The sequence below is a fragment of the Tenrec ecaudatus genome, chromosome 10 (genome assembly GCF_050624435.1).
Source record: "Tenrec ecaudatus isolate mTenEca1 chromosome 10, mTenEca1.hap1, whole genome shotgun sequence".
Classification (NCBI taxonomy): domain Eukaryota; kingdom Metazoa; phylum Chordata; class Mammalia; order Afrosoricida; family Tenrecidae; genus Tenrec; species Tenrec ecaudatus.
The window spans coordinates 123451237-123473804 of NC_134539.1; the positions used below are offsets into that span (position 1 = coordinate 123451237).

General features: G+C 45.8%; 2 protein-coding genes across 2 annotated transcripts in view; one reads left to right on the forward strand and one right to left on the reverse strand.

The window, feature by feature from the left end:
- The window catches only part of TRIM37 (tripartite motif containing 37), a 122862-nt gene extending 106746 nt beyond the window's left edge, over positions 1–16116 (forward strand). The window contains exon 25 of the mRNA XM_075561521.1: positions 15857–16116. Within this exon, the coding sequence (XP_075417636.1) occupies positions 15857–15860 (4 nt within the window). The 3' untranslated portion in view covers positions 15861–16116. The remainder of the gene's footprint in view (positions 1–15856) is intronic.
- PPM1E (protein phosphatase, Mg2+/Mn2+ dependent 1E) overlaps positions 13705–22568 on the reverse strand; it is a 211448-nt gene continuing 202584 nt past the window's right edge. Inside the window, exon 7 of the mRNA XM_075561523.1 lies at positions 13705–18903. Coding sequence (XP_075417638.1) covers positions 17840–18903 — 1064 coding nt within the window. The 3' untranslated portion in view covers positions 13705–17839. The remainder of the gene's footprint in view (positions 18904–22568) is intronic.

Here is a 22568-nt window from a genome sequence, read left to right on the forward strand (position 1 = left end):
AGTGTCTAAATTATCAAATTTGTGGGCATCAATTGTTCATCATATTCCCTTGTTAGTTGATGTCAAGTTGGTTCTGAATTGTGGCAACCTTATGTATAATAAAGTCCTTCCTGATTCTCTATGTTCCTTTTAATGAGATCAATTGAAATAGCCTCTCTTATCTCTGATATTAATAGTGTGTATGCACACACACACACACACACCTCTTTTTCCCCTGGAATAAAGGCATCTCAATAATGAGCAAGCTTTTCATTTTTCTCTTTCCGGTTCTGTTTTACTTTCTGCTCTATATTTTTCATTTTCAAAATAGCACCAGATGCGATATAGAAATAAAGAAAAATAGAGGAGAAGAAGACGACCATTTATTCATCTCGGGAAATCCCTCTGTGAAGCTTTCAGCAGAAGTCTGATTTTGTCCTGTGGTTTTCCTGGGCCATCATTCGGTATTTTGAGCTGTCTTCCTGCCTCCCACACCCCTCTTTGGCTCTTTCTTTTTTGCCCCCTAATTATAAATATTACCATCTTTGCTTAATTTTTTCAAATCTTGACGTTGGGTTTTCATTTGTTTTGTTATTGAGGACTCGTACAACTCTTATCACAATCCATACATATATCCATTGTGTCAAGCATATTTGAACATTTGTTGCCATCATCATTCTCAAAACATTTTCTACTTGAGCCCTTGGTATCAGCTTCTCATTCTCCCCCCCTCCCTCCCTCCCTACCCCCCTCCCGAACCCTTGATAATTTATAAATTATTATTATTTTGTCATCGCTTACACTGTCTGACATCTCCCTTCACCCACTTTTCTGTGGTCCGTCCCCCAGGGAGAAAGTTATATGTAGATCCTTGTGATAGGTTCCCCCTTTCTACCCCACCTTCCCTTTACTCTCTTGGTATCACTACTCTCATTATTGGTCCTGAGTAGTTCATCTGTCCTGGATTCTCTGTGTTTCCAGATCCTATCTGTACCAGTGTACATCCTCTGGTCTAGCCAGATTTGTAAGGTAGAATTGGGATCATGATAGTGGGGGGGAGGGGGACATTAAAGAACTAGAGCAAAGTTGTGTGCTTCTTCATTGCTACACAGCACCCTGACTGGTTCGTCTCCCCGTGACCCTTCTGTAAGGGAATGTCTAGTTCCCTACAGATGAGCTTTGGGTCTCCACTCTGCACTTACCCCTCATTCACAATGATAGGATTTTTTGTTCTTTGATGGCTGATACCTGATCCCATCGATCCCTTATAATCACACAGGCTGGTGTGCTTCTTCCATGTGGGTTTTGGTACTTCTCAGCTACATGGCCACTTATTTCTTGACAGCCAGGCACCATCAACTTTCTTCACCACATTTGCTTATGTATCCACTTTGTCTTCAGCGATCGTGTTGGGAAGGTAAGCATCATGGAATGCCAGGTTAATAGAACAAAGTGTTCTTGCATTGAGGGAGTACTTGAGTAGAGGCCCAATGTCCATCTGCTACCTTAATAGTAAACCTATAAATATATGCACATCTATTTCCCCATCGTCATATATAAATATATTTACATATGTACATGCCTATATTTAGACCTCTATAAATGCCTTTGCCTCCTAGCTCTTTCCTCTATTTCCTTTTACTTTCCTCTTGTCCCACTATCATGCTCAGCCTTCATTTGGGTTTCAGTAATTCCTATTGGTTACATTACTCTTGATCAAGCCCTACCAGGCTTCCTACATTTGTTCCCTTGCCCTTGGATTTAACGCCCACTTCCTTTCCCCTGTTTCCCCCTCTCCCATGTCTCCCCAGAACCGTAGGTCTTGTTTTGTCCTCCAGATTGTTTATCCCGCCTATCTTTATCTAGATAGACCTACAGAGATAATAATATGCACAAAAAACAAGACAGAACAAAACAATGACCCATAAAAAGAAAAGTCTGTAAATAGTTCAAGGTCTGTTTGTTGCCCTTTAGGAGTGTTTTCCGATCCAGTCTGATGGGGTGCCACGCCCTGATCCCAAAGTCTGTTTTTGGTACTCCCTCAGAACTTCCTTGTTCTCCTCCTTGCACACCCTTAGTGTTTTTGCCTTGGTGTGGTAGGGTCAGATCGGGCACAGTTCCTAATCTGTGTCTCTAGTGTCCCCTGTAGGGATAGGTGTCAGTGAGGGATGTCACGTCTCTTAGTGGACCCACCATATGGTCCTCTCTGTGCATTGGCTGCTCTGAATGTGGATATCGTCCTGAAGGCTTGGTGGGACAGGATGTGCTCTAGTCTCTTGCTCCCCCTTGATTTGCTCCCATGTGTTCTGATCAGACATGTCCCTCTCCTGAGCTGTAGTTTCAGTGCCGTCCTCTGAAGTAAATTCTTCTGCAGGGAGGGAGGCTGTCCACGTGGTTGGGATTGGGGCCAGCCCTGCAGACCTCTCCACTGGTTCCCTGCCTCATGCAATTATGTTGTCTTCACATCTTGGAGCACCGGGTTGAAGTGTGGTCCCTCTTTCCCTGTGGAGATATAAGCAGTACCCTCCCCCGGGTGGGTTAGTGCCTTGTGCCCCCGCTACTCAGGTCCTTTTTTTCTCCTTTCTTCCTTCCTTTTCAGTTGGCTACCATAAATATCCCTGGATTTGGTCTGACCCCTGCATACTATGTGGACCTCACCCCAGGAATGTGTGTATACAGTCGCTTTTTCCCTATGCCCCTTTGGCTTAAAAAAAATTTTTTTTTTATAAACTTAACCTTAGCAGACTCATGTTGTACTTGTCCTTTTGTGCATGCCTTCACGTAGTATAATTTCCTCCAGTTCTTCCCATGCAGCGATGTGCTTCATCTGTTCATCACTGCTTTATAGGGATGAGTAGTACTCCATTGTACATATGTGCCACACTTTTTAATCCATTCGTCTGTTGATGGAAATTTGGGTTGTTTCTACCTCCTTGCAGTTGTGAACTGTGCCACGATGAACACTGGAGCACAGATGTCTGGCTGTACTTTGTTTCTTGCCTCTTCTGGCTATTTGCCCAGTCGGGGGATTGCTGGGTCGTATGGTAGCTCAATTTCCATCTGTTTTAGAGATCGCCAAATCGATTTCCATAGTAGTAGCTGTACATACCTACAGGTCCAACAGCAGTGGATGAGAGTTCCTGTCTTTTTGAGTTTTTGAATTGGGCTATCTTTGAGGGTGTTAGGTGGTGTCTCATTGTTGGGTTTTTTTGTTTTGTTCTTTTTATAGGTACACAATTTATTATTTAAAAAATATATTATTTATTATATACGTTTTATATGCATTATTTTTCAACAGCCGTAGGTTTGCTATGTGGTACAATTTTTAAAATTTGCTGATTCATAGTTTGTAAAACAAAAACTTTACAAAACTCATCAAACCCGCAAACTGATCAGAAAAGTTTGGGGAAGACTAGAAAATAATAGAAAAAATACTCTTGTCTTAATCATGCATTACACAAACAAAATTCTCAAGGCTGTTTTAATATGCATCTCCCTTACGGCTAATGAACGGGAACATTTTTCTCACATGTTTATTGGCCATTTGGGTTTCTGCCCTGTGACAGGTCCTTTGCCCACCTCCTCAGTGGGCAATTTTTTTTTTCTTTTTGGAAACTAGCAGAGTATTGCAGATTTTAGTAATAAGGTCTTCGTCTGCTGTGCCATTGCAAAAGATGTTTTCCCAGTTCGTGGGCTCTCTTATTACTCTCTTGGTGAACTCTTTCGATGTACCCAGGTGTTTTATCTTCAGTATATTCCACTTGTCAGTTTGTGACTCATCTGTATTTGTGTCCTTCCCTCTTTCTGACAGCCTATGTATTCCCTGTGCCAAGGTTCTCAGGTTTGTCCAAATTCCCCCATTGATGGCCCTAATAGTTTGGGGTTTTACCTCGAGGTCTGTGATCTACCTTGAGTTTATTCTTGTGTATGGAGTGAGATAAGGGTCTTGCTTCATTTTTTTTTGCAGGTAGATAAACCCATTTTTCCGCCACCACTTGTTGAAGAGGGCATCTGCTTCACATTGGATATTTTGGGGGCCCTTATGAAAGATCAGTTGTCTGTATGCTGATGATTTTATTTCTGGGTTTTAAATTCTTTTCCATTGTTCTGAGTATCTGTCATTGTACCAATACCATGCGGTTTTGTGGCTGTGTAATATGTGCTAAAGTCAAGTAAAGCAAGCCCTCCCACTGTGTCCTTCTTGAGGAGTTCTCTGGTAAGCCAAGGCTTCTTCCCTATTCCTAGAAAGTTGGTAATCAGTTTTTCCATTTCTTTGAAGAAAGATGAGGGTAATTGTATTGGGATTGCATTAAATTTATTAGTGCCGTGAGCAGAACTGACATCTTTACTATATTGTTGGGATATTGTTCATTTGTTGAGGTCACTCTTGGTGAGGTAGTTTATTGTGCCAACCTGGCTGATAAACACATGTGGGGTTAATTGAAGGGCGGAGAGATAAATGGCTCAGTGAGCCTCGCCTTTCTAGTTCTTGGGTCTCTTGCTTTCTGATGGTCGGACCAGGGTGCAGCTGCCTTAGCCAGTTCCCTGCTTCAGCTTGCAAGGCTGACTTCCTGCAAGACATCCCCAAGGAGAAGCCGCATGGACTTACCCCGATGCAGCCTTGGGTGCTGGAGCAGCCGTGTGGAGACCCCTGCCAGCGCAGAGATGCTTACACATTCACTGACTCGGCTTTCCTCCTGCAGTTGGCATCATTGCCTCTGTTTTGTGAGATGGAGGAGGACTTTGTGGAGTGGTGTTGGACATATGGGTTAATGTTGGACTGTGGGTTTGGGTAGCACTGGGTTGGGATGTTTTCTTGATGCACATTTAACCTACATTTAAAACTCTCTCTTACACATGAGTTTCTATGGATTTGTTTCTCTAAAGTACCCAGACTAACACATTTCTTATAATAGTGTTCTGTAGTTTTCCTCATGGATCTTTTGATCTTTTGTTCTTTTAGTCAGGTATATCCCTAGATATTTCAATTTGTGGTTGGCTATTGTGAAGGCTACCACCTTGGTTTTGTTTTTTCGATGTTTTTCATTATCGGATTTCCCAGAATGGTGAACAGATACTTTAGTCATTTGGGTATTGAGTATTCTTGCTGTTCCTATTTCTCTTAACAGCTTGTATATTAATGCAAGAGGCCACCCTCACATTAGATGAATTGAGATTTTGATAACACTTATTTAAATTGGTGGTAATTTGAGTTCACTGTCAGAAGAATACTTACGATTGTTAGAGTTATTGGAAAATGAAAAAGTGCTTTTTTATATTTATACATTTGTGAAAATTTGGTAGGAAAATTATTTTTACTGAATTGACATTCTCGTGCCTTTTAGCCTATTCATAGCATATTTTGACTTCATATTAAAAAACAAAATGTCTTTAAAGGGGGGGTTACAAGTTTATGCAAAAAGTGGTATGATAACCATCCTTGTGATAGGAAATTCTCCATTTTTGTGACTAAAGGAGACAGCAGGCCCACACAGTTGCAAAGCTGCAGGGCTAAAGAACTGAGTTCCCAAAAGCAGTGCTCGCAGGCCACAAGGAGCCCCTCTCTGCTTGGTTGGTCCACTGGCTCACCTGGGGTCCTGTTTTGTGTATACCAGGAGTAAGAAACATCGGTGAGTATTAAGGGACACGGTGCACTGAGGAGAGTCTCTGGGATCCAGTTAACCTGGTGTCTGTCTCCAGGCCTTACAGCAGTCTCTCCAGAATTAGTAAGCAAACTACTAACTTTGCATCTATCCCTACTAATACCTGTTTTTGTAAATAAAGTTTTATTAGAACATGTCTATTTGCTGACTTTCTGTGGCTCCTTTTGTTCCACGGGAAGTCCTCGGCTTACTGAGTACCAAGCAATTGGGTTATAACAAATGGCACTTGGCAGCCATCTGTTCGGGGGTCTTGGCATACATTTTTTATATATTTTACCATTAGTAATATGTATTAGTTGCAGCATGTAATTTGCTGGTAAGAGGATTCTTCTAGGGCAGGGGTCCTCAAACCACAGCCCGCGGGCCGCATGCGGCCCGCCGAGGACATTTATCAGGCCCGCCAGGTGTTTTTGCCCCATTTGATTTTTTTTAACTTCAAAATAAGATATGTGCAGTGTGCATAGGTATTTGTTCATAGTTTTTTTTAAACTATAGTCCGGCCCTCCAATGGGTCTAAGGGACAGTGAATTGGCCCCCCTGTTTAAAAAGTTTGAGGACCCCTGTTCTAGGGGGTACCCAGAAGAGTGCTGGGTGTTTCATCCCATTGTCTGCAGATGAGTTTGGGGTCTCTGCACAGTCGTCGTCTCCTCCCCCCGCCCCCCCCCCCCGCCCATTCTCAACAATAAGGGGTATTTTTTGTTTGGGTCTTCCGGTGCCTGTTACCTGATTCTGTCAACCCCTCATGATCACCCCGGCTGGATGGAAGATGCTCATCTTCCACGCAGCTTCGTTGCTTCTCTGCTAGATGGCCACTTGTTGAACTTCTAGACTCTTAGGACCCCAGATAACGGGGCACCATCAGCTTTCTTCATCACATTTGCGTGTGCACCCATTTTGTCTTCAGCAATCGTGCAGGGAGGGTGAGCATCACAGAATGCCAGGTTGTTAGAACTAAGTGTTCTTGCATTGAGGGAGGGCTTAAGCAGAGAATTAATAAATTTATACATGTGCACACCCATACTTGTACCTCTATGCATAGCTTTGCTTCCTAGATCTTTCCTGTCTCCTTTTACCTTCCTCCTGCCCCACCATCATGCTCGCCCTTCTTCTGCCTTCGCTCCTCTCAGCTAGACTGCTGTTGCTCCAACACCCCCAGGATCTTACATCCTCCTTGTTGTTGATTTTTATTCCCTAGTTGTTCCCCATGTATATGGCATTTTTTGCTTATCGTTCCCTTCCCCTGCCACCTACTCCCCCTAAATTCCTCCAGAACCTTTGATCCTGTTGCTTTCTCCTCGTGAGATGGCCAGTTTAAGAGACCAGTGTGCAGCTGTGAACTTCTGTGTCCTGCTCTGGAAAAATGTCACAGAAACTTGTGATGTTGAACACGCCTTACAAGGAAAGCACTGTGGGAAAAACTCAGGTGTACAAGTAGTTTCCTCGCTTCAAAAAAGGAGAAATGTCGATTGATGGCAAACCTCGGTCTGGGCATCCGTTAACTTACTGAAAGGATGAAACGATCAACTCAGAGTGCATTTGAAGTTCGTTCCACCAGGTCAGACTATTAATCAATCAAGCTTTCTATTTAGAAGTTCTGAAAAGTTTGCTTAACAGTGTGCGACCCAAGAAGACCCGAGATTGAGGCTGTGGGACTGGTTTTGCCGTCACGACAGTGCGCCTGCTCACTATGCAGCCCTCTCTTGCCCCAAGCACTTCACTCACCTGACCTTGCTCCATGGGATTTCTTTTGTTTCCGGGAATGAAGGGCATGAGAGGACAGCAATTTGACAACAGGGGAGGTAAAGGGGAAAAAATGAGGGAAGTGCTTTCAGCCTCTAAGCAGATGAGTTTGAAAAGTGTTTCCAGGAATGGAATTGCAGATTTGACAAATGTATCAAGTGTAATGGAGAGTGCTTTGAAGGTGATAATGGTTGTTTTGTAAAATTAAATAATTAGTTTTGGAGGGGGGGGGCATCCAGTTTTCTTTTTTAGGGGGAGAGCCCCTCGTGTTTAAGTTTATATTTAAGGTAGGACTTAAAAAGACAAAAATTTTAAGAGATACCGATAATAAAAGGCACTTATGGTGAATTTTTGGGTTTTTTTGAATGTTAAAGGTGTTCAGCGTGGAGTTACCGTAGAGTGGCTGGACAAGCCCTGTGGTGAGTCAGGGACTGCCCGCACGGGGCAGGGGGAGCAGCTGCTACAGAGACTGCTTGGCCTTGCACGCACTGCCCTCTGGCCCCTTAGGAGAGGGGTGCGCTGACTCCTGCCCTAGAACTGATTGCAGCAGGAGCCTCACCTTTTGGGGAGAACAGAAGTTTTAGACTTGAGAAAAGCATGATTTTTATTAAGGAATGAAAATTTTTTGTTTTTTTAAATTTTTTAAAAATAGTTTTGTAAAAACTTGGAAAAGAGCACCAGTTTTTGTTGTATTTCATTTTTAGAGTATACTGATAGTAAGAGGTCACATCTATATCCCACTCATTTCAAGAATCATAATAGACCTGGAAACACCAAGAGATTTCCAAAGGAAAGACCCTACTGTTCGGGGTCGCAGAGTATTTAGAAAATAGCATTTCTCCTCCAGGTGGCCGTCTTAGTAGCCAGGTAGGTCTGCACCCAGTGCCCCAGCGGTGCAAGGAGCATCCATGTGAGTCATCCGTCTTCCTGTGTTCGGGCAGAAGCAAGGTTGGACATGCAGGCAAGGGTGCCTGCTCTCTCCTTGTCCCATCGTCTCCTGGCATCTGGCACTCAGGAGGTCGCTCCCCTCCCCGCTAGCAGCCGACATCACCCACAATGTTTCTCTTTTTAACGTCCTGAGAAGGGGGCCGGCCACCTCCTCCAACAGACCCAATCGGACAAAGTAGGGCAGCTCCACAGGGTTTCAGAAATGTGACTGAGGAGCAGACCACCTCGTCTTCCTTAGTGGTTCCACTGGTGAGTTCACAGTGCAGTTAACACCTGCCTGCCCCACAGCTGTGTGGGAATTGACTCAGTGACAGTGGGTCTTTGAAGTAGTGGCTTCAACTGATGAGTTGCTTCCCCTACTCGCATTTCTGTTCCCTGTGAGATTCCACTGTTGGTTTGTGCTTTCACAGCCCCTTTGCTGAAAAGGGACATAGTGTGTGTGGGGCTTTCTTCCATTACCTTGCTTTGAACATGGTGTCTTTGCCTTACTGTGTTTCTAAAATGCTCTTTGTTAAGAGTTTTCTCTGACACAGTAACAATGTTTTCCTCCATGCTGCTGAGCCTGCTGTTGTTTCCGGGCTCCGTTGACTTCCCTGTGTCATGGGATTCCCAGGGAACCTCTACGGTGGGTCAGTTGTCTGCAGTAAACCCACTTGGCAGAGGAGCCTGTGGCTCAGGGAGGGAGGTGTGTGCGCGTGCTCAGGGTCCAGCATCACGGGCTCGAATAAACCGAGTTTTGGGCGTTTCCCAGATTATCACACTAGAACCAAACTCCGTGTTCTGGAACTAATTGTTAAAAACCTAAAGATTGTCCTGTTTTTAAACTATTTTGGGATCGTTTTAGATTTACAAAAGATTTGCAAAATCTTCACAGGTTTCCCATGTACCCTTGACCCAGCTTCTCCCGATGTTAACCTACGTAACAACAGAGATCAAAACTAAAATCAGCCTGGTTACCATACAAGGGCCTTGAAGAAGTTGGTGGAAACTGGAAGGAAAAGACGGGATTTTGTTGCCATGCGCCTTTGGAAGCTCACTGGTACTGGTATTGAAAGACAGACTGTGTTGTGATGTACTAGTTATTTCACAAGTGCCTTTGTGTGCCAGGGCCCTGTCCAGGTTCCCACCTTGCATGTGCTTGTCAAGTTTCCTTTGTGTTCTCCCATTTGTATTATTCCTCAGTCTTCCTAACCTTGCCATTGTGGGAGCACCAGCCTTTTCTTAGCGGCGTCTCTCCATGGCGCCCACAATTTCTGACATAAGGAGGTTGCAGGAAGGACACACCCTTTTCAGGGTGTTGGTTTCAGGGCATCGTTTTCACATTGATCCCTGGTGGTGCTAACAAACCTGTAATACTTGGTTACCGGGGTAGCCACCGATTCTCTGGTCTAAGCTCACTGTTCTTCCCAGAGGAGTGACTCAGGACTTGGAGACCAGTACAGGTCCTCCCACTCACTCATCGGGCCATGCGCCGTTGACTTGCCTCAACAGTTTTCCTTCCTTGGTTCTAATGACGGTCTTCTCCTGTCCTCATGCCTTCTCCAGTTGACCTTGAGAATTCTGGATCTCCAAAAGATGACCCTTCTCCATATGCATATTTTTAAAATTCAGCTATTTATGTCTGTGTGCCTGTGGGCATTTTTTCTTTTATGTGTAATGAGCCAGTAATACTATTGTTTATTTTATAACTCAGCTTGTTCCCGTTGGGGCCACTGGGAACTTGTTCGGGTTGGTTCTTGTCTACGTTCGACGTGCCCTCTGTACTCCCAGCTTTGTTTAAGTAGTTCTGTTCTCTCTGATGCCACAAAATGCTCCAGGTTCATCCTGTATTTTCCCCAGAATTTGCCACTTTGAGGACTGAGCCACGTCACCTGCTTGTATGGAGGTGTTGAGAAACAGACTGGTAACAGCTGACTAACAGTGTTACTGAGGCGTCAGTGTTTCCAGTCCCCCTCAGCTCGTGTAGGAGAGGAGTGTGTGCACCCTTGTGTGCACACCACCAATCCAGCGCCACCGACTGGACTCTAGCCCTCCCCTGTCCTCAGCTAAGTCTTTCTGCTAACGGTGACATGATTCATTACCTGTATTTACTTACTGTTCAATCCTAAATTATAAACAAAGTAGTCTGGCAACTGTTAGCCTATACACCCCTGGGAGAACAAATCTGTAATGCAGTGTTGTGTGCGGTTTGGTTTTGTTTGTACCCTTAGCATATCCGTGTCATGTCAGAACCCCTTTCCCAAGTTCCTGATGTCCTTAGGGGTAGGACTTACAGTCGTTCCCTGATTCCCATTCCCTGCGGCAGGATTGTGTGATTCATCTACAGTACAGTGAGATTCATCTGTTACACGCTGCGTTCTGTCCTCCCCCACACAGCCTGCTTGATTTCCTAATTTACAGACATTAAAATGCACTCGGGTGTGCAGTTCTGTGGGATTTGTCAGATGCATAGTCGTGAATGTGCCACCACAGTACCACAGCACACTTCTGTCACCCACAGACTTCCTTCGTGCCAACTGCCCATTCCGGAACCTCTGGCAACCGTCGGTCTGTTGTCCATACTTGTAGTTCTGCCTTTTCCAGAGTGTTAGGGGATGGGGTCATACAGTCTGTAGTCTCAGCAAGACACAGTTGAAGATTCATCCACCTTGTGTGAATCAATTCTGCATCTGACCTTCAGTGCAGAGAGCCATCCCTCTGTGTGAGTGTACCCCAATTACTCATTACCCATTGAGGCATTTGGAATTGTTTCCAATGTGGGGTACTAAGAACTTTATAAACTGTTTTAATATGTCCCCAAGTTTCATTCTGTAGAGCATTATATAGCTCAGGATGGTAATGCTGGATCATGTGCTTAATTTTATAAGGAACATTATATGTGCAAACTTCACGAGAAGTTGCCAACCCTTCGCAGGAGGGTAGTGCCCTTAGCATTTGTCAGTAATGTTAGTGTCCTCATCTGCACTTGGGACTGTCATTGATTTTATTTATGTATGTAATTTTAGTTATTGAGTGTGTGGTGATATCGCAGTATTAATTTGCATTTCCCTAAGAGCAGATATTGAACATTTTCCACCTGCTTACTTGTCACGTGAATATCTTAGCTAAATGTCCAAGTCTTCTGCTTAATTTTTAAATTGGGTTTATTTTCTTACTGTTGATCTGTTAGTGGTTTTTTAAATTAATTTTAATTTCATACTCGGTGGAGAAACTTTATGACTGGGCAAAATAACTGTTGAACTTAGAAAACACAATTCCTAATTTCACCCAGTAAAAAATGACAATTAGAGGTTTATGCTAGCAGTGCTTATAATACACTCTGATGGAGTGCGCTCTGGTAGTGATTGTAAGATAATTGGAGATCCTTTGTGTACAAGGGTATTCAAAATGCAGAAAAGTAGATCTTCAGTATCTACATGCAGAATTGGAAGAAATCGTTATGTAAAGCGGGCAGGTTTTTCTGTGCATTTGGAAGTAATATATGTAAATCTCCACCGTGTGCTCGGATAGGAAATTTTGGAAAGGAATTAAATTGCGAGGACATGCTGATCAACGTACAGCCCTCACCTCTCGAGCAGCAGAGACTCCCCAGACCCCCTCCGCTCATTGTGCAAACTCACAACTCATCACCATCCAACAGACCAGACCTCCATCGTGTGTCAAGCACCTTGGTACATTTGTTGCCCCCGTCATTCTCAAAACATTTGCTTTCTACGTGAGCCCTTGGTATCAGCTCCTCATTCCCCACCACCTCCCTGCGCCCACCTTCCTCTTTTTAAACTTTTAAACTCGCTAGTATCTCTAGTTCTTCATGTCTTACAAGTGGAATCATGTAATACTTGTTCTTTGGTGTGTGTTTTCCAGATTTAGTCATATCATAGCACGTATCAAACATTTTTCTTTGTGGCAGCATACCATTCCGTCAGATGGATGTTCCACGTCTTATCTGCTGAGACATTTTGGTTGTTTATAGTGAATAACGCCGCAGTGAAAATGGGTATCCAAGTGTCTGGAAGTTTGTGCTTTCAGATCAAGGTGTGGGAGTGCTGGGCCATACGTTTAATCTTTTGAGAAAGGGCTAGTTGAACCCATTCTCCCTCCCCACTTCTCACGCAATGGTCCGACTCCTTATTTGGTCCTCACAGAAATACCAAGGACGCGGGGCTTCAAGGAATGGGGGTGCTCCATGTCCTTCTGTTAGTTCTTTCCCCACAAATGCTTGGAATCCCACTCTATTTAATTGTATTTTTGATTTGTGTTTCCCCTAATGATGGAATGTTGAGCATCTTATTCTCATTTTTGTGTAACTCATTGGTAAAAAATGTCTATTCAGGTTTGTTTGTTTTTTTAATTCAGGGTTTTTATCTGGTTTTTTTTTCTTGTTTCGTTTTGCTTTGTACTCATTTGAGTTAAGTTCTAAGAGATCTTTACATATTCTAGATACTAATGCACTATCAAGTAAGAGTTGCAAATACTTAGGCCCCATTATGTGTGGGGTCTTTTCACTCTGTTGGTAAATCCTTTGCTTTACAAGTTTTTAGTTTTGATAAAGTTTAATTGGCTGTTTTTCTTACAATCTTGTCTTGAGCGTTCACTTAACCTTGTGTGTTGCTGCCTAGAGAAAAAAAATTTCCTTGTTTACTAAGTAAATTATACTGTGTCCCAGGTGTTTTGTTTTGCTTTTTAAATATTTAAATAGCACTTCCTTAAAAATAGTCCTTTGCTTTCATAAACCTCTTTAAATATATCATACTTAACCTTTTCGTTGTGCCTCAATTCTTGTGGCTTAGAGTTCATGCAGAACGCTGAGTGACTCGGTGGCTGGGACGTCTGCTCTAGAGGACTTGGTGGGGAGAGGAGGAGAATGCAGGCCATGCAGTAGGTTTGTTTTCAGATTTAATTCCATCGGCTTCTTGCTTCCTTAGATGCAGTTGCCGTGCTGTGATAGCTTCTTATCTTTGTGTTTCTTGTTAGACTTCCCACCACAGCTCCCCTGCGCGGGCCGTGGCCTGTTTCAGGGGGCACTCAGAGCGGTTGGATTCAGAGCTTCCGGCATCACGCTGTTGATTGAGGGGAGGAGCCTTCGGTAGGCTCCATTTTCTCCTCTGTCTGGGAATACGAACTCCCTCGCCCCATCTCCAGGCCCTGCTCCTTGCTCCTCACTAAACTTGTGGGGGATGTGTAGAACGAAGTCCATCTCCGGATCTTCTGGGGAAACTATTAGTGACAACAGCACTTAACGGCCCTTCCTCTGAACACTCCTACTGAGAACGTTTTAAGAAGACTGCCTCCTCAGGATCTTACTTTCTGTTCTGAGGGACTCTCCTCTGATGTCAGAACTATAAATGACTTTTCTCTGAATAAAAAGACAAGTTACTAGTGGTTTTAAGTTGCTGGGTTTTATTAAGATATTGGCAAAAATTCAACATACTCTGTACCTGAATGAACAGTTTGAATAAATAAAATGTGAAAGACCACTCATGATAACAACGTAATTCAGAGTGAGCTGTAAAGTGGGTGTGTAAATTGAGGAAGTCGTCGCTTCGCTCCATAGGGAACTCGTGGCAGAGAGCTGTCAAAACAAAGCGAACAAAACCTTCCTCAGCAAGGAGCCCGGGGTCAGCATGACCAGCGCCTCGGCTGTGGGTGGACGGTGGAGATTGATTCTTAGGAAAGCGGCCGTGTCCGTTGGAGCCCCCGCGCCCGTGCTCATGTTGCGTGCAGGCGAGTGCGGCTAGGGGAAGCGACGGGCCCAGTCATCCCCGGGTGTCTGCACAAGGCATCCTGCCGGCAGCATTATCTTACTTTGCTTGGAGAAGAGATCGTTTAAGCCTTTCCGGGTCAGAACCAAAGAGCGGACTCTTTCGTAGCATCACGTGGGTTTTACAAGCTGCAGGGGGCGGAGGGGGGTAATGATGATGGGTGAGTTGTGGGACTAACTTCGGGTTTGAAGAAAAAGTGCCCCAATTCTGTGTGAGCAAAACTGCAGTATCCTGTTAGGGCCTTGCCAGGGAGAGCGCTCTTCAAGTGAACCAACGGAAGACCCCGCGGGTCCCTTTCCCCCGGCAGGCGCCCGGACCACAGCCTGTTCTCGCTGAGGGAGCCAGCCCCTCCTCCTCCTCCTCTGCCCGCCCAGGGCACACTCAGCCGTGGAGTGTGGTCGGCATGAAAATGCAGTGTGGACACTAGACCACTAGAAATGTGATCAGAACTAGACTCAGCGGTGACCTTGCCGTGGTTGACATTATCCTTGGATAAGGTGACTTTCAAAGATCCTCCTCCTTAATGAATTAAGTTTAACAGTCACTTCCGTCCGACTGATTCCAGGATAACAGACGGCCCTTCTAGTTAAGGAAAAGACAGACACACTCGTGTGTCTCCTGCCCATGGTCCGTAGCATGAACCTCAGTGGGAATGAACAGCCCAGCATTTGGTGCTGATGATCGCCTCACCTCAGGGCCCCCTCGAAAGTACACACTTCGGCATCGGGGACTGACTCCCCTTGAAACTCACAGTGAATGCACAAGGAGTTTGAATGACTTTGTTGGTAGCTTGGAGTCTGATTCCCTAACCAGTACTGCACATCCTTGTTGATGTAGGCTTGGCTGTGAACTATTCTAACAAAATTTGTTTAGCAGGCAAACATGGATGCAGATCATGTGACACTGAAAAAGGACCAACACGGCAGCTCTTGAAGGATTGAGTGTAGAACTTTCACCATCACTAAGTTACACAATGGATAGAGGTACAAAACACGGAGTTCACAGACTACCTCAGCATTAACAGTTAATATATATTATATAGGTACTGATACATCTATCTACTATGTTTACAGTCACCAGATACACCATCATTACATACAAATTACAGAAAGGTGTAGACACCGTTAGCGGGGTACTTATTGCTTACGTCAGCAAGCAGCAGACAGGGCACAGGAGTCTGAACTGAAGGGAACGAATTCCTGTGATCGCCAGTGGCGTGAAGATAGAACACTGCATTTCACAAAGCACCGCTGCTTCTCTGCTTTACAGACCCGAGCAGCTCGTGCCAACCAATAACCACTACTTGAATATGTATTACAGAATTTTAAAGGACTTAACCTTACAAGTGGTACCTAACTACTCTATAAATATGCATGTTGTGAACAAATGAATAGTTGCTATTTTTTACAGTATTGGTTTTTAACCCGACCACATGGGAACTACTTTATTTTCTAGAGGGCTAATGGTATGAGAAATGGAGTCAATACTGCTTGCGTTGTTGGAACTTCAAAAGCCACACCCTTAGACTCATGGTCTGTGCCTGTCCCAGGTTCATCCAGCCCGTTTTTCCCCCCAGAAAAGCCCGTCACTGTCCCTCACTCTCCTTCCACCTTGCTGACTCTGATCAGAAGCCTTACCAACAGCCAGCTATAAAAGGCGGCCTTTTCACTTCGCGAGTGCTGTGGAGCAGAGCGTGCACCGACGCTGTCTTGCCTCTGTGTTCCTGTTTTGTAGATGTCTTGCCTCTGTGTTCTTGTTTTGTAGATAATTTGACTTGAAACTGGCCCCGCACCTGCTGGGTGTTACCAAGATGTAGGCCGCAGAGAGAGACGGATGTGCGTGAGGTCCAGGGATGGAGGGAGAGCCGCAGAGTGATGAGAAGATTATAGTCTGTAATGGGAGCTACCTTTACTCACGCTTTTTCAGCCCTATCACAAGACTTGAGAAAAGAAGAAATGGCTTCAAGGTCAAAAGAACAAATACTGAAGATCTCTACTTTACATCCAAATTTTTAAAAATAAAGTCTGTAGATTAATCTGATCACTGTGAATATCAAAGCTGGGTTTTTGTTTGTTTTGCTTTTATTTTTTAATTTACGTACTTCCTATAGGTATCCAAAACCACACGTAGGGCAGTTGAGTTGATGCTGACTCCTAGTGACCCAGGCTGTAACACTTTATTGGAGTAGAAGACACCATCTTTCTCCCAAGGAGCAGCTGGTGGTTTTGAACTTCAGACCCTACAGTTAACAGCCCAGCAGGTAACTGCGAGACCACCAGGGCTCCTCCCCTATAGGTACGCTGGCACCCGTACCCAAAGTGGGCTCGGGGAACATGAAGTTGTTGCAGTACGATGTCAGCACGATTAAGCAGTGGGCACCTTTTCAGTGGGAGCATGTAGTGCATCTTAAAAGCCTGAGCGCCTTGGATCCTTACAGAAGACAGCTGCTCTCCACTGGAATGGCTAGCCCAGGCGAGAAGTGAGCAGGCCACGTGGGAACATTCCTGGCGCTCAGAGTCAGAGGCTGCTTCATTGTACAGATTCGTTTGTTTACTGTCTGAAGTAGTTGAAGATACGCTCTGGGCTTGAAATGACAGGAAACTGTAAAGAGCAGATCGTGTTTACAGTATCGTTGGGTTAAAGACACACCCTCTGCAGCTTGCTGTTGCACGCAGCCAGAGCCAGGTCCGTCCCGGGACCAGCGTCCATCTGCCCTGGGCTGGGCCCTCACCGCAGCCTTGCTGACATCACTTCACTCCTTGGGGGAAGGAGTTCTAGAGAAGTTGAAATTCTCTAGAGCCTTTTTAAAATTTTTCATTTCCGAGTAGTAAAGGCCTTTGTTGTCTGCAAACCCAAAAGAGGGGTGGGGCAGAAACCATAAAAATACTGCTTGGTTTGGTTATCTATAGTGGCAATTTGATTCTAGCACATTTGTACCTGGCATCATCTCCAGTAAAGCCACTTTGGTTTTTTTCCTGAGATGAAGGTACACTGAAAATCACATTAGCATCATCAGTTCAAACCAGTCGACAGCAATCTCCTACAATGAATAATACAAACTCTGCCCAAAGCACCAAAACAGATGATGACGCTTCCAAATAACTATGGCCCCAGGAAAACCTTGTTTTAATTAAAAACACTTTTCATAATTCATCTTCTATGATACTGGCGGAAAAAGTCATTTAGACTCTGACTCTGTATTGTGCCCAAGTCAGATTCTGGCCGCTGTCACTCATTTTCGACATTTCATTGTCAGCAGTTTAAAACCTGTATGGCTTTTTTGCCTACTCTAAAAGGGGGTGGGGAGAAGGGGTTCCTTTCTGTCCCTGGGATTGGGGGTGGGGGTAATTTCCTGACGAGGTTCAATTCTGCATCGTTTTCCGTATCTTAAGTTAGGCACATCAGACCAGAATTCAACTGGTGGGATTTCAACACTATCCTGACAGAAGCTGCCTCAAGCTTCCACTAGTGACGTGAAGGAGATGGAAAGGGGGGCATCGGATGTAGGGGTGGAAACACATCACGGGCCTGTTGTCGAATTTCGGTAGTGAAATCGCCAACACTTGCCTTTCGATCAAAAACACTGTACTTTTGAGTTTCCTCGAGACCTATTTACATGAAGGAATTGAGCCGTCGGTGGATTCGTCATGGAGCACACACGTTTCGGGAATGTCTACCTTGTTTCTACTCTGCTAAAGGTGTTTCTCTGGGGGAGAGCGAGCTAGCTACTGGAAAGGGAAAGAAGTATTATATTTTATAGTTCCAGGGATGAGCGGAGGATGGGATCTCGTTACTCTTTCTGAGCTTCATCAGGTTCTCACTGGATCCTTTCCAACTATTTTGCCTCCATGGCAGAAGGCTGCTCAACATCCTATTTCTCCTCCCGCTTCGGATCAGTGAGCACAGGCTAGTGCCTGTTCTGTGGGAAAGCTCCCGAGCCGAGAGGCAGGAAGAGACCTTGGCATTCAACCTGAATCCGTGCCGCTGCTTTGAGTAACGGTGCCGTAAGCGAGACAATCTAGGAACTCTCTTTCCCAGGGGTTTGAACTGTTCATTTTCCGACCGAGAACCGACAGGAGGAGCCGAGCTCTCCGTTGCGCGTGTCTGCTGCCCTGTGGCGCCTACGTTAAATGAAGCGGGAAGCTCTCCAGCGCCACTCCACTGAGGCAGGGATGATTGGACCGACATTTCCTCCATCATTATTAGCTCATTAGCAAGATTGGCTTTCTTTGGTGCACCAGGACCAAGCATCTCAAGTGGTGGCAAGAACTGGGCACCGTGAGGTTTGCTTGTTTCTATCTGGGTGAGATCTAGGTAGCCCGGGTCTTCCAGCACGTTGACGTGGGACCCAGGGCTCAGGCTAGTTCTATCCGTGAATGAATCCACGCGCCCGTCATAGCCGAGATCGGCAGGGGCTGAGCACTGGTGCTGAGGCCAAGGGCGTTTGCACTCGCCATGATTCTCCTTATCATCCCCACCATCTTCTTGCCCTCCTTGAAAGGAGTTCTCTGTCCAGTCGGACTCCTCACTAACATTTACAGCTTTGTTTATGTCCCTCAGGAACACCACAATGACAGTGATGTTATCACTTGACCCAGCATCACGAGCGGATGCCACCAACTTATGGGCCACCATGCTGCTGTCCCCGTTGTTCTCCTGCAAGTGGTCAGACACAACTTTGACTGCCTCGTCGGGGTTCACGGTGTCGTAGAAGCCGTCGCAGGCCAGAATGAGGTAGTCTTCAGTCCCGTCCAAAACCGTCGAGGCAGAATCTGCATCCCCGCAGATGTATGGCTTATGCTCGGCATCTCCTGTGTGCATGAGAAAGGAGGGAGATCACTAGTTAGATCTTTGGTTTACTGCTGTCATGACTGATCACATGTTCCTCTAAATTTACTGGAAAATTGGATGAACTAGTCTTGAAAAGTACTTGAATATCCTGTTAGTTGGAGGCTGCCTACTCCTTACTCCCAAACACCAGTCACTGGACAGAACGCTCATCTGGCGTGGGCACCGAGGCCTCGCTGAGCAGGGCACCGATCTCGGGGAGGAAAACAGCCGATGTAGCAGCTGCCTGTGCTGATGGCAAGGTCTGACCTAATTGAGGTTGGATGACAAGTTCTCATTGGGAAAAGCCCAAAGTTCTGATCATTCTTTAAGTTAAACTCATTATTGTTTCACAGTCAGTAGCTTCATGCTGTAAACTTTGTAGAAGTCCCGAGTTCCAAGGGACTTTTCAAAGAAAGGTCAATTCCAACTCTTTCAAGCCAGGAGTATTCCACAAGGTCTCCCGCCAGGGACCCAGAAGGCAGGTCTCTCAGTCCTCCGTGCAGCTGCTTTCTGCTTTTGGACACTGCTTTGCTTGTCACGCCTAGAGGCCCGGTTCCCCTCTTCAAGGACAGCATTCTCTCTCGCACATGTTTCTGATCACCTCCACACTCTTCTCTGTTTCTTCCCCCACTATTCACTAACTGGGAGAACCCTGAAGGACTTCTGGCTTTCCTCTTTCCTGCCTTAGCGCATCCACTCAGACTGACACTTGATAAAAGCCTTGAAGTATTCGTTACTCAAGGCAAGGAAGAGCAAGCCCTCCCTGGAGGGAACAGCAAGCAGAGAGACCGTTGAAAGGACAATGTGTTAAGGGAGTGATGTGGCTGGAGGGGAGGATGCTCGGTGTAGAAGGGAACCACAGACTTTGTGCCCACACCAGACCAGGCTTCTGTCACCAGGGTATTGAGAAAATGGACCCACGGCAATTGTGGGTTTGAGCATTCAGATCCAAAGCACTTCCGGATCTTTGGGGTGTGGTTTGCTTCACACCGGTATTTGGAGAGAGGCTAGCAAAGGGATCTTTGGCCCATGGAGAGTAACCAAACAGCTCGTGCCCACAAGGAAATATCTATTCACTTTACAGCAAAGGCAGTGTACTGAGATTAGGGTATCAGAATTCACTGGCAAATGGAGGGAGGGGGTGGGGGAGAGAGTGTGTTGGGGAGTTGAGTGCTCTCTCATTTGTAAAATAATGGCATGTAGCCTAGCGGCTAGGGGCTCCAGCACAGCTCTGACCCTGGGTCCAAAGCCCAGCTCCCTCACTTGCTGGCTGCACAGGCCTCGTCAGTGCAGATAAAATGTACTTGCTGAAAGGAAATTCTGCTGTCTGGTACAGGCTCTGTCCTACCCAGAAAGGTTTCTCTTCAACATTTTGCATCCCTGTTGAAATCTCAAAATGGATAGTTCTGCCAGCACCAAGGTGGGCCCCAAACCTACCCAGCAAGTTATTGGGGCACCTGGAACCTCAGATGATGATTTTACTATAATTGTTTTATCTGTCAAGTGAAAAACAGTCTTTTGGTCCTGTAACTTCCCAGCTTCTCCCCTTCCGTCTCTAAACCTGTAACCCCTTGTCCCATCCTAGGCACATCGTCATTTCCCGCCTGTCTTCCTCAGGCCTGGCTTGGATGCTGTGACCCCCATCGATCCATGTTGCTAAGTTTTCCCTATCCCCTACTCTACCTGACTATATTATTATCATCATCATTATTTTCTGAATTCCAGCTCTAAAAATAAATGTGATCTGAGTCATCCTGTTCCCAAAAATCTTGTTTTAGTGCTTCAATTAAAAGGCTACTGCAACTGTTAGTTTGGAACGGAACATACAAAGATCTGCACAGAGAAAATGCTGCCAACACTCTGGCTTTTCACCTGCTCTTCTGTTGGGTGTCAAATTCATGACATTTCGCCCCCAAATTTGGTAGGAGGGCATGCATATCCATTGCATGATAGAAACGGCAACATCTTTTTGTCTTCCTCCTCTCTCCATATGCTGGAAACATGCCTTTGTCGCCTGGGGATCAGGAATCTGAAGGCTCATGGGAAGGAACCGTTGAAAAGCTTTCTTTTTGAAAGCCCCAAGGGTCATTCACTTCCTAGGGAGGGCTGAACCGTGGAGCTGTCGGATAAGCAATGGGCTGCTCACCACAAGGCTGGTAGTTCAAATCCACCAAGCGCTCCTCTGGAGAAGGACGGGCTGTCTGCTGTCATCCAGTGTGACAGCCTCAGTCACCGAACCGGGGGCTTCTCGGATCCCACCGGTGGGTTCCTAATTTTAATACCCATGTCATTTTTTCTGCCCATACAGTGGCCTTTGCGGCGCTTTGCTGACCTCCTGAGACCCTTCTTTCTCTAGGCTCCCCTACTTCTATGCCCAGTCACCCCTGGTTTCCTTCGCTGGCCCCTCCACTTACCCGAGATGTTCCAAACGGCACCTACTCGTCCTCCTGTCTCCCCTCCTCACTGCCTTCTGCCTCACACTTGCCTCGTTCATTTCCCAGGCACACAAATTAGAAGCCTGGGAGTTAGCTTTCCTCGACTCACACAGCCTGTCCTTTCTACCTCGGACCTTTACACCTACCCTGAATGATGTGGTCTTTATACAAGCTGTTCACCACCTGCACCTGCTAGGGTTTCCCGCCTCGCCTCACCCCTTCCACCCTCTGCTCTTTCTGAGCCGTCCCCTGTCTGTTCACCCCCCCCCCCCAGCCCGGGCCTGCCCACCACTCTGCCTGGGCTTTCCCACCCAGAAACCTATCCTTCACATCCAACTCCGCGCCCGTCTGGCATCTCTGCTGGCTCCTCACCTCCTCAAGGACAGTCTGCCTTGCTGCCAGTTTGCCTTGCCGGTGCTATATTTTTAGACACAAGAAAATGGGAAGCGCTCTAGTAAGTAGGTTCTATAACTAGTATTAAAGACTCTTCTCAACACACTGACAGACTCCCAGGGGAGGTCAAGTGGAAGGGAACTTTGGTGTTCGGATTCTATCTATGGGTGGATTTTAGAAGTGAGAAAGTCCCTTTTAAGTCGACTCCAAAGTTCCTAATCACTCCCTAGTCTAAGCAAAAGCCAACTCTTAAATTTTCAGGAGGTACGTGTAGAACCTCGGAGATTCTCTATTTTCCCTTCAGCCTTCTGCCTTATTCGGGCCACTTCACAGCTTGCCTGCACCTCCCCAACGAGTGGGAGGCACTCCAATTGGTGGTGAAACGAAATCAATCTTTTTATGATTTTGTTCATGTGCTGGAGTTGGGGGGCAATGAGAAATTACACGTGGCAATCAGAGTGAGTCCTGATTGTCCATGCTTTCCCTGTATCCAGGCACCTCATCTCTATCGGGAGGCAGCAGATATGCATCTCACCCACATTGACACACACACTGATTCATTCTTTTGAAAGATCCAGGAAGTGAAGCTAAGCCACGGAACCCAGATAATAATAAACCCAGCGCCCTAAAGGGAGACAACACAAACCACACAACAGCCAAATTCTGAGACTCCAGAGCCTTTCATTAAGTCAATAGCAACTTGGCACTTGGTTGGTTTTAAGCAGTTCCATTGAGCTGCCCCGTCTTTTGCGGGGCTTCGGTCCCTGGGAAGACAGGTTCTGGGAAACTTCAGGGTTATCTGGCAGGTAACTCGTGGC